Source organism: Cherax quadricarinatus, chromosome 23, assembly GCF_038502225.1.
Source record: "Cherax quadricarinatus isolate ZL_2023a chromosome 23, ASM3850222v1, whole genome shotgun sequence".
In the NCBI taxonomy this organism is placed as follows: Eukaryota; Metazoa; Arthropoda; class Malacostraca; order Decapoda; family Parastacidae; genus Cherax; species Cherax quadricarinatus.
The window spans coordinates 9,038,799-9,051,685 of NC_091314.1; the positions used below are offsets into that span (position 1 = coordinate 9,038,799).

At 37.2% G+C, this 12,887-nt stretch overlaps 1 protein-coding gene across 4 annotated transcripts in view; it reads right to left on the reverse strand.

Moving 5' to 3' along the window:
- The window catches only part of LOC128685595 (protein lin-9 homolog), a 100,229-nt gene that overhangs the window by 46,712 nt on the left and 40,630 nt on the right, over positions 1-12,887 (reverse strand). For all 4 annotated transcript variants that reach the window (XM_070087861.1, XM_070087864.1, XM_070087862.1 and 1 more), the window contains 4 exons: positions 11,803-11,943; positions 9,191-9,439; positions 8,222-8,428; positions 3,849-4,025 (listed from right to left, as the gene is read on the reverse strand). In XM_070087861.1, the coding sequence (XP_069943962.1) occupies positions 3,849-4,025; positions 8,222-8,428; positions 9,191-9,439; positions 11,803-11,943 (774 nt within the window). The remainder of the gene's footprint in view (positions 1-3,848; positions 4,026-8,221; positions 8,429-9,190; positions 9,440-11,802; positions 11,944-12,887) is intronic.

The window sequence follows — 12,887 nt, forward strand, 5'->3', positions numbered from 1 at the left end:
CATAAATCCATCCGCCGACACGTCAACTCCCAAGTATCTGAAAACATTCACTTCTTCCATACTCCTCCTCCCCAATTTGATATCCAATTTTTCTTTATCTAAATCATTTGATACCCTCATCACCTTACTCTTTTCTATGTTCACTTTCAACTTTCTACCTTTACACACATTCCCAAACTCATCCACTAACCTTTGCAATTTTTCTTTAGAATCTCCCATAAGTACAGTATCATCAGCAAAAAGTAACTGTGTCAATTCCCATTTTGAATTTGATTCCCCAAAATTTAATCCCACCCCTCTCCTGAACACCCTAGCATTTACTTCCTTTACAACCCCATCTATAAATATATTAAACCACCATGGTGACATTACACATCCCTGTCTAAGACCTACTTTTACCGGGAAGTAATCTCCCTCTCTTCTACACACCCTAACCTGAGCCTCACTATCCTCATAAAAACTCTTTACAGCATTTAATAACTTACCACCTATTCCATATACTTGCAACATCTGCCACATTACTCCTCTATCCATTCTATCATATGCCTTTTCTAAATCCATAAATGCAATAAAAACTTCCCTACCTTTATCTAAATACTGTTCACATATATGCTTCAATGTAAACACTTGATCTACACATCCCCTACCCACTCTGAAACCTCCTTGCTCATCCGCAATCCTACATTCTGTCTTACCTCTAATTCTTTCAATTATAACCCTACCGTACACTTTTCCTGGTATATTCAGTAAACTTATTCCTCTATAATTTTTACAGTCTCTTTTGTCCCCTTTCCCTTTATATAAAGGGACTATACATGCTCTCTGCCAATCCCTAGGTACCTTCCCCTCTTTCATACATTTATTAAACAAAAGTACCAACCACTCCAACACTATCTCCCCCCTGCTTTTAACATTTCTGTCATGATCCCATCAGTTCCAGCTGCTTTCCCCCCTTTCATTTTACGTAATGCCTCACGTACCTCCCCCACACTTAAATTCTGCTCTTCTTCACTCCTAAAAGATGGTATACCTCCCTGACCAGTGCATGAAATTACTGCCTCTCTTTCTTCCTTAACATTTAAAAGTTCCTCAAAATATTCTCACCATCTACCTAATACCTCCATCTCCCCATCTACTAACTCCCCTACTCTGTTTTTAACGGACAAATCCATACTTTCCCTAGGCTTTCTTAACTTGTTTAACTCACTCCAAAATTTTTTCTTATTTTCATTAAAACTTCTTGACAGTGCCTCTCCCACTCTATCATCTGCTCTCCTTTTGCACTCTCTCACCACTCTCTTTACCTTTCTTTTACTCTCCATATACTCTGCTCTTCTTATAACACTTCTGCTTCGTAAAAACCTCTCATAAGCTACATTTTTCTCTTTTATCACACCCTTTACTTCATCATTCCACCAATCACTCCTCTTTCCACCTGCCCCCACCCTCCTATAACCACAAACTTCTGCCCCACATTCTAATACTGCATTTTTAAAACTATTCCAACCCTCTTCAACCCCCCCACTACTCATCTTTGCACTAGCCCACCTTTCTGCCAATAGTCGCTTATATCTCACCCGAACTTCCTCCTCCCTTAGTTTAAACACTTTCACCTCCCTCTTACTTGTTGTTTCCACCTTCCTCTTTTCCCATCTACCTCTTACTCTAACTGTAGCTACAACTAAATAATGATCCGATATATCAGTTGCCCCTCTATAAACATGTACATCCTGGAGCCTACCCATCAACCTTTTATCCACAAATACATAATCTAATAAACTACTTTCATTACGTGCTACATCATACCTTGTATATTTATTTATCCTCTTTTTCATAAAATATGTATTACTTATTACCAAATCTCTTTCTACACATAGCTCAATTAAAGGCTCCCCATTTACATTTACCCCTGGCACCCCAAATTTACCTACTATTCCCTCCATAACATTTTTACCCACTTTAGCATTGAAATCCCCAACCACCATTACTCTCACACTTGATTCAAAACTCCCCACGCATTCACTCAACATTTCCCAAAATCTCTCTCTGTCCTCTACACTTCTGTCTTCTCCAGGTGCATACACGCTTTTCACATCCAATCTTTATTTTACTCCACATAATCCTTGAATTAATACATTTATAGTCCCTCTTTTCCTGCCATAGCTTATCCTTCAACATTATTGCTACTCCTTCTTTAGCTCTAACTCTATTTGAAACCCCTGACCTAATCCCATTTATTCCTCTCCACTGAAACTCTCCCACCCCCTTCAGCTTTGTTCCACTTAAAGCCAGGACATCCAGCTTCTTCTCATTCATAACATCCACAATCATCTCTTTCTTATCATCTGCACAACATCCACACACATTCAGACTTCCCACTTTGACAATTTTCTTCTTCTTATTCTTTTTAGTAATCTTTACAGGAAAAGGGGTTACTAGCCCATTGTTCCCGGCATTTTAGTTGACTTTTACAACACGCATGGCTTACGGAGGAAAGATTCTTATTCCACTTCCCCATGGATATAAAAGGAAAATTAATAAGACCAAGAACTATTAAGATAAAATCAAAGAAAACTCAGATGAGTGTGTATAAATAAATGTGTACATGTATGTGTAGTGTGACCTAAGTGTAAGTAGAAGTAGCAAGACATGCCTGTAATCTTGCATATTTATGAGACAGACAAAAGACATCAGCAATCCTACCATCATGTAAAACAATCACAGGCTTCGTTTTACACTCACTTGGCAGGACGGTAGTACCTCCCTGGGTGGTTGCTGTCTACCAACCTACTACCTACATATATATATATATATATATATATATATATATATATATATATATATATATATATACACACACACACATTCCTCTGGGTTTTCTTCTATTTTCTTCCTAGTTCTTGTTCTTGTTTATTTCCTCTTATCTCCACGGGAAAGTGGAATAGAATTCTTCCTCCATAAGCCATGCATGTTGTTAGAGGCGACTAACATGCCGGGAGCAACAGGCTAGTAACTCCTTCTCCTGTATACATTACTAAAGTTAAAAAGAGAAACTTTTGTTTTTCTTTTTAGGCCACCCAGCTTCGGTGGGATACGGCCGATTTGTTGAAAGAAGATTTCTGGTAAAATATTGAAAGAGGTGTGGACCACAGATATTAATACAATGTTCTCTGGTTTCACTTGTGGCACATCTTGTTTTACTAGGTTTAGTCTAGAGCTTGCTTCAGTTAGTGTATACACCGAAGACCTGACACCAGAGCTTTTCCATGTGCATAATAGAGTAACTTTCCTTCATTCTGGAGAGTTTATTCCAAAATGAAACCAACTACAAAAAAGAAGACTGACAAATTATATTCAAAGATGCCAGAGTGTTTGGTGCTGAAAGTAAGAGATTCTCACAGTTCATATTAAGGAGGTTGTACTTAGTGGCCTTAAGGACAGAACTTGCAAAATTTCTATTGGATACAAATGAAAGAATGATTAGCTACACTGTGCAAGGATCCGAAGACCCTATTCCATAAATAAAATGGATACTAAATACAGACTATGATACCATGGTTTAGAGCTGGAAAAGAGAATGTCACGTAACAAGTCACTTGTTCGACATACAACACCACATCAGGCAAAAAGAAGCAATATTTATGAAAAACAGATAAATTGCTTGATTAGTCCAGTCAGCAGTGAAAGTATCAGAGGCGGCAAAGAGGTTTTTGGTAAATAAGGAAGCGCAAGATATTGAAACAAAGGTTGTGATAAAATTCATATTTTCATTAAATTTACAAAATAAGATTAACAAACTATGAAATGAATTTAATAAAAAGAAAGACCAATGTATCTTAAATGCAAACCTTCATCTGAAGCATAAGTGAAGTGAGTTTAGTGATAAGATCAAGGATGGCTGGGCTAGACACTTGGGGAGAGCCACTCGAGTGATTAGTTACATCCACAATGGTTGCCGCTTCCTCATAGCACCGCTCTCGTATTTGCCCAGGCAACAGTGTGGGACCAGACTGCTCAGGTGCAATCTAAAGGAAAAATATAAAAACATTAATAAATATTTTTTTTTTTTTCACAGTGGACATCTCCCACTGAGGCAGGGTGATCAAAAAAAGAAAAACACTTTCACCATCATTCACACAATCAAGGTCTTTGCAAAGGCATGCAGACACAGCAGTTCAGAGGTCACTTCAAACAGCAAATATCCAAAGCCCCTCCTTTAAAATGTAGGCATTGTACTTTCCACCTCAAGGACTCAAGTCTGGCTAACCGATTTCCCTGAATTCCTTCACAAAATATTACCCTGCTCACACTCCAACAGCTCACCACGTCACAAAAACCATCGTCTCCACTCACTCCTATCTAACATGCTCACGTATGCCTGCTCTATGTCCATGCCCCTTGCACACAAAACCTCTTACCTCCTCCCTCCATCCATTACTAGGACAACCCCTACCCCTCCTTCCCTTCACTACGGAGTTATATACCCTCTAAGTCATCCTATTTTGCTCCTTCCTCTCTAAATGACAAACCAGCTCAACAACCCCTCCTCAGCCCTCTGACTAATATTTTTAGTAACTCCCACACCTCTTCCTAATTTCCACACTATGAATTCTCTGCATAATATTAAAGCCACACATAGCCCTTAGACCCGACATCTCCACTGCCTCCAGCCTCCTAACTGCTGCAGCTTTCATTACTCATGCTTCACACCCATGTAAGTGTTGGTACCACTATACTCTCATACATTCCCTTCTTTGTCCCCATGGATAATGTTCTTTGTCTCCACAGATACCTCAATGCACCATCCACCCTTTTTTCCTTCATCAATTTCATGGTTTACCTTGTCCTTCAAAAACCCATCTGCCGACAGGTCTACTCCCAAATATCTGAACACATTCATTTCTTCCATACTTCCTTCCTCCAGTCTGACATCCAATTCCTTATCTAAATCATTCGAGTCCCTCATCACTTTACTCTTATCTATGTTCACTTTCAGCTATCTTCCTTTACACACGCTTCCAAACTCGTCCACTAACCTTTGCAACTTCTCTTCTGAATCTCCCAAAAGCACAGTATCAACAGAAAAAGGTAACTGTCAACTTCCATTTTGTATCTGAATCTGCATAATTTAATCCCACCCTTCTCCCCAACCCCCTAGCATTTACTTTTATAACCTCATCTATTATGTTCATATTGTCGGACTTGAGTCCTGGAAATGGGAAGTACAATGCCTGCACTTTAAAGGAGGGGTTTGGGATATTGGCAGTTTGGAGGGATATGTTGTGTGTCTTTATACATATATGCTTCTAAGCTGTTGTATTCTGAGCACCTCTGCAAAAGCAGTGATAATGTGTGAGTGTGGTGAAAGTGTTGAATGATGATGAAAGTATTTTCTTTTTGGGGATTTTCTTTCTTTTTTGGGTCACCCTGCCTCGGTGGGAGACGGCCGACTTGTTGGAAAAAAAAAAATAAATAAATAAATATAAATATGTTAAATAACCACGGTAACATTGTGCATCCCTGTCTAAGACCTACTTTTACTGTAAAGTAATCTCCCTCTCTTCTGCACACCCTAACCTGAGCCTCACTATCCTCAAACTCTTTACAGCATTTTGTAACTTACATCTATTCCAAACACTTGCAACATCTGCCACATTGCTCCCCCATCCACCCTATCATAAGCCTTATAGGTAACATAATTATGGGGAATCAAATACAAAATGAGAATTGACACAGTTACTTTTTACTGATGATACTGTGCTTATGGGAAATTCTAAAGAAAAATTGCAAAGGTTAGTGGATGAGTTTAGAAGTGTGTGTGTAAAGGTAGAAAGTTGAAAGTGAACATAGAAAAGAGTAAGGTGATGATGATATCAAATGATTTAGATAAGGAAAAATTGGATATCAAATTGGAGAGTAGGAGTATGGAAGAAGTGAATGTTTTCAGATATTTGGGAGTTGACGTGTCAGCGGATGGATTCATGTTGGATGAGGTTAATCATAGAATTGATGAAGGAAAAAAGGTGAGTGGTGCGTTAAGGTATATGTGGAGACAAAAAAACATTATCTATGGCGGCAAAGAAGGGAATGTATGAAAGTATAGTGGTACCAACACTCTTATATGGGTGTGAAGCTTGGGTTGTAAATGCTGCAGCGAGGAGATGGTCGAAGGCAGTGAGATATCCTGTCTAAGGGCAATGTGTGGTGTAAATATTATGCAGAAAATTCGGAGTGTGAAAATTAGGAGAAGGTGTGGAGTTAATAAAAGTATTAGTCAGAGGGCTGAAGAGGGGTTGTTGAGATGGTTTGGTCATTTAGAGAGAATGGATCGAAGTAGAATGACATGGATAGCGCATAAATCTGTAGGGGAAGGAAGGCGGGGTAGGGATCGTCCTCAAAAAGGTTGGAGGGAGGGGGGTAAAGGAGGTTTTGTGAGCGAGAGGCTTGGACTTCCAGCAAGCGTGCGTGAGCATGTTAGATAGGAGTGAATGGAAACAAATGGTATTTGGGACCTGATGAGCTGTTGGAGTGTGAGCAGGGTAATATTTAGTGAAGGGATTCAGGGAAACTGGTTATTTTCATATAGCCAGACTTGAGTCCTGGAAATGGGAAGTACAATGCCTGCACTTTAAAGGAGGGGTTTGGGATATTGGCAGTTTGGAGGGATATGTTGTGTATCTTTATACATATATGCTTCTAACTGTTGTGTTCTGAGCACCTCTGCAAAAACAGTGATTATGTGTGAGTGAGGTGAAAGTGTTGAATAATGATGATGAAAGCATTTTCTCTTTGGGGATTTTCTTTCTTTTCGGGTCACCCTGCCTCAGTGGGAGACAGATGACTTAGTAAAAAAAAAAAAAAAAAAAAAAAAAAAAAAAAAAAAAAAAAAAAAAAAAAAAAAAAAAAAACAGAGAGTATGCAACAGACTCCATGGGGAAGTGAAACAGACTTCTTCCTTCATAAGACACGAGTGTCATAAAAGGCAACTAAAATGCCAGGAGCAAAGGGTTAGTAACCCCTTCTCCTGTATATATTACTAAATGTAAAAGGAGAAACTTTTGCTTTTCCTTTTGGGCCACCCCACCTCGGTGGGATACGGATGGTGTGTTGAAAGATCTATTTCTACCTTTCATGGCAGCTCTACCCATTCCAAAGGCCAAAAGCCTAATTTTCCCATATGTTCTTCATCTTGAATAACGCTAATCTGAATAAATCACCTATTTGTAGTAACGTAATGCATTCGCTACTCAGTGGACTACTATTGTTACTAATATATGAAATAGGTGGTAGGTTACTAAGGGCTACAATGCACGTTTACAAGACAAGCGAGGCTCAGGTTAGAATATGTACAAGAGGAGGGGAATATTTTCTTGTACAACCCTTAGGAAAGGATGTGTGACATCACTGTGGCTGTTTTTTTTTTTTTTTTTTTTTTACACAAAGTCGGCCATCTCCCACCGAGGCAGGGTGACCAAAAAAAGAAAGAAAATCCCCAAAAAGAAAATACTTTCATCATCATTCAACACTTTCACCACACTCACACATTATCACTGTTTTTGCAGAGGTGCTCAGGATACAACAGTTTAGAAGCATACACATATAAAGATACACAACATATCCCTCCAAACTGCCAATATCCCAAACTGTGGCTGTATATTTATATATTTGGATATAAAGGGAATAACTGCTAGTGTTGAAGATAGAGGCCTAAGTGATAATGAATGACGTGGAATGGCTGTTGTCAGTTGCTCTCTGCTGGTGACGGAACTTTTGGGAGAGTCAAAGGAGAATCCGAAAAGATAGGTGAAGCCTGGAAGTGTGTATAAAAGTTGCTTATGTTTTGGATAAAACAGTCGCAAATTTTCACTGAATAATTAAATATCATAGTGCATTAATATAGTCCTCCAGACCCCCATACTTCTCCACAGGCAATGCCTTAGTCCAATAACCTATTAAATATGCTGTCTGGATCCCCTCTTTAAATCTTTGTAATACATAATAAGCTCTGCATATGAATCTCCATATTCTTTTGCATATTCTGCCTGTGTGTGATATGCTTATAAGATTTCAGAAAGGCAATTAAGACTTTTACTTAATGACATTGTAAAAGATTAAAAAAATTTTTTTAAAGAGTAGCTAAAAACCTTGACTTACCATTATACTTTTTAGAGACTAGTCAGTAACATCTCCTTCCACAAAGGTCTATACAAAAATTACTCACCTCTTGGCAAAACTGCTGGACTGCCAGGAGATGCTGATTCAGGTCACGATTTAGCTTCTCAATTTCTAAAACTAATCCTGCATATTTACGCTGGAAGTCTACATTCAGTTCTTGGCCATAACTTCGTTGTTTTTCTGCTTGACCATTCATATCTCGTAAAGTACCTATTTTTTCCCGCTTGGCTCTAAGAATTTTTGAAAGTTTTACCTAGAAAGTAAAAAAATTGTTATTAAGGCATACATCTCAATGTATCTCATTAATAATATACAATAAAAAAATTTAGATTGCACTTTCAATAATTTAAATTCAGAACCAGCTGTTTTAACAATGTCATTACAATAGAAGCAATTGCAACTTTTAATTTCTCCACAATAGACAGACAATTTATGCAAATCCTAAAACATTAATATGCTAGCAAAAAATGTGTCTATTGAGTGCAAGTAGAGATTTATAAAAGTGCATAAACAAGGTCTGATATTAATAAACGAAAGTCAACAGAAATGTAGTAAATCAGGTGGTGACAGAGCAAATTTTTATTAAAATGGGGGATTCTTCGACACTCAAGAGCAAGTTTGTGAGCATGGGTCTTGACAGTGAAGGGTTAATGATTGATTCAAGCAGAATCAAAAGTCACGCTAGATGCCATTAGGAAAGAGGAGTTCCAGAAATGCTTCAAGAAGTGGAAGAGGTGCTGGGGTCAGTGAATAGCCTCACAAGGAGAGTATTTCGTGGGAGACAACTTCAACTAGGTGATTAGGTAAGCCTATACATTATTTCACGGCAGTCCAGGAACTTTTCAATAACACCTCAGATATGTAAAAGTAAAAAGTTTAAAAAAAAAAAAAATGAATAGAAATGACTAACTTACTAAATATGTACCAGAAATGTTAAAAAATGGGAGGTATAAAAAAGATAAAAAGAAATCCATTGAAAATGAAATATAAAAATATGCAAGAAAATTTTACTCACAATTTGCACAAGGCATTTAACACGAAATCCCCCAAGGGTATCATCCATTGAAATTTTGGAGGACTTGAGGGGTGATTGAGCTAAAATAGGATCATTGGTCAGTGAGAGTGCTGGACTGTCAGCTCCCACACTTCCAGGTTCTTGCTTAGGTAGTAATGGTCGAGGGGGAGTGACCATGCCCATAGGAGGGCGTGGACGGAACTTCTGAGAGAAACTTGACAGAGGCATAATTTCTGCGACCTCACTTGACTAGAACAAAAATATGGCTTTAACTTCAATTCTCAAAGTGAAATTCTGAAACATATTTCATTTTCTGAATCAATTAAATTATGAAGTATTAGAGCAGAGTATGGAAGAATGAATCTTGCAAAAAGTTTTACAGTACTGTACTATTCTCAGGAATGTATAGTTATTACACTTGTAACCTCGCTTAGTCCTTTTCTGAATCTATACCACTTGCCTAATATAGCTACAGATTTAGTTTTTTTTTCCCAAGATTCATCTGCTTTACATTCATACAATTCCAATACTCACCAATATTTTGCTTATTAAAGTGCAGCCTTTCCTCACTTAACAACGTAGTTCTGTTCCTAGGACCACATCGGTAAACAAATTCATCACTAGGCAAGGAGCACACTATAATGGTAGTGGGTTTGTGTCAACCATCTTTGATAATATTTTAATGTCACCTTTGCACCATTTATAAGTTTTAGTATATTTTTAAGTTGTGTACTGCATACTGTAATAAACAGAATAGAGGAAATCAGCTCTAATATACATTAGTTAGGTATGCATACTTGTCAGGGAGCCTGTCGTAAGTCCGAGTCATCGGTAAAAGAGTATATCGCTAAGTGAGGAGAGGCTGTGTTTCATTAGCATTCCGTGATAATAACAGTTTCCCAAAAAATATACATTAGTTCCAATAGTAGATTAACACTGTATATTTCATACAAGGAAAAGCCCAGTTATGCATACCATTTCAGGCATTTCAAGTTTAATCTTTAAACCTCCAGTGCCAATCAGCTTTGTCTTGTTATAACAACCTTCCAAAGAACTCACTTAAATGTTATTCATGCTATTACCAACACTCAACATACCTTATTCAATACACCTTTCTGACTTCATTACCTTTCAATAACCTACATTACGTATTGTACTCTTCCTTACATAACTATCACTTAATTGTCCATAATACACCATTCAATATTAAGTTCACTGCCTATGTTAAACTATTCCTTAAGCTCTAAAATACTGCACAGTCTCTACAACATAAGTGAATATTCAACACTTTTTTAATAGCACTTAACCCTTTCAGTGTCCAGAGGCCAAATTTCAAAGTGCACACCAGGGTCCAAGAATTTTCCATGGGGAAGTGGAACAGAATTCTTCCTCCGTAAGCCATGCGTGTTGTAAGAGGCAACTAAAATGCCGGGAGCAAGGGGCTAGTAACCTCTTCTCCTGTATATATTACTAAATGTAAAAGGAGAAACTTTCGTTTTTCCTTTTGGGCCACCCCGCCTCGGTGGGATACGGCCGGTGTGTTGAAAGAAAGAAGTTTGTTATTTTTTCTTGTGAAATGGTAGAGAATCTTTTTCTAAAGGTAATAAAACAAAAAATACGAAATTTGGTGGAAAATTGACAAAATTATGCTCTCGTGAATTTTGACGTGTCAGCGATAGTCACGCATCGGCGGTTTTGCTGACTTTGACTCCCAGTTTAGGTCAACTACATTACTCCAGTCGACCAAATTCTTAGCTATTTCACTAGTATTACTTCTACTGACTGAGCACAAGAAATTGCCAAGTCAACTGTTTCAACTACAAAATAAAGTGATCGGAAACTGGTAATTTGGCCAATTTAATGCAAATTTCAAAATATTCCAATCTCAAAACAGGGTCCAGAATAAACAATGCTGGCATTCTTGGCACTAAACTAACATTTCCTCTGTTCATTAGTTATGTTTTCAGGCTTTACAAATGAATTCCATTTTGATATTTAATTCACATAATGAATTTTTATTCAAACCAAAAACTAGAAGATTTACTGTCATGTAATATTGTAATAATTGTATAAACAATATCAGCACATTTGTGAACGTATATAAGACCCACCAGCTGGCATGTATTAGACGTGTGAGGTCATTTGTTTACTCTTGAACTTCGGCAGAAATTTAACATTTCCGCCACTTTGGGCTCAGTTTCAAGCCATTTTCAGTAATAAAACCAATCAAAACTCAGCTCTATTTCTGTAATATGTCTTCGATTCTATCTAATGAGACCAAAACACTGCAAAGTCACTGTTTTAATTGAAGATTACGGTCTCAGTTTTTTCTCATTATGCACTGTGTACTGCAGGATTTGTTTTTTGTGGTGCACACATACCACAGAGATGTATTCTCTCATATCTAGGCCCAAATTTACCACTCACAGCTTATCAGAGCTGAGCTGAGCTCATGGCGTATTAGTATTATAATCAAAAAGAAGTGCTAAACCACAAGGGCTATACACCAGCTCATGGCATAGATCTACGGTTTGGACCCTCAATGTAAAGCCGTAGATCTACGGCACAGACCCTGAAAGGGTTAAATTTGTTTATCAGCAGAGAACACTCACCAGAACCTCATAGTCAGGGATGGAATGTGTACCAATACCATGACGATCAAATGTTATCCTGTATGTATTGTCTGATGTATCTACAGCATCAATTACACCAGTGTATAATCCATTCTCTGGTTTTCTTATTCGAGCTGTAACCTTAGGATAAGAGAGAAGTTTGTCATTCAACAATCTGACATTTTTTATACTGTACTTACAATCTCCTACCTCTTAAGTTAGTCTTTCCTAAACAACAAGCATTAGCTTCAAACATCCCGTTCACACTGTCCAACCTGATGACTGCACTCACACCTCTATTAAACTACAATTTACCATAGTAATTAATGAATTTTTTCATTCTCATTCAATTTCATTATTCATTACTGATCTGATCATTTCTTCATACTACTACTATTTACATACAAAAGCTTTTTATACTGCAATGCATTAAACAAAATAAATGCCTACAAAAAATTTACTATAATCAGTTATTAAAAATATTAGAAATAATTAGTTGTATGTGGAGTCACCCAAACACAGCAAGATGGGAAGAAAAAATTAGCATAACTTTACCCAACTCACTAGACATTTCCTAAAGGCATGTAATTAGCTGGATAATGTCATTTAAAATTACTACCACAGATTTTCACTAACAAATTTATTTAAGCTTTGAATTTTAAAAGTGATAATTATTATAAAGAATTACAAAACTGTTGGGTCACCTTTCCTTGGCGAGAGATGGCCATAAAGTTAAAAAAAAAAAAATATTACAAGATGGCTTAATTAAGGGGCTAAGTAGCAAAAAAAATCAAATAAAAAAAAATCATGAAAATAGTGATCATTTGACAAAATAATTCACATCTTGGCTTTCCTCTTGATATAATCAGAATGTGAATATGAGATGTATATGCAATTTTAATAACTGAAAAAATATATATATACATGGAAAACTGAGGTAAGCTGGGGGTAACAGGAAATCCACTTGCATGGATTGAGGAATACTGAACAAGAATAATAGAAGTAAAAATAAGAGATGACACAGCAGTGTAGTAAGGACTGGTACTGGGGCCAACTTTCTTAACATGTTTAGACAGTAGTGAATG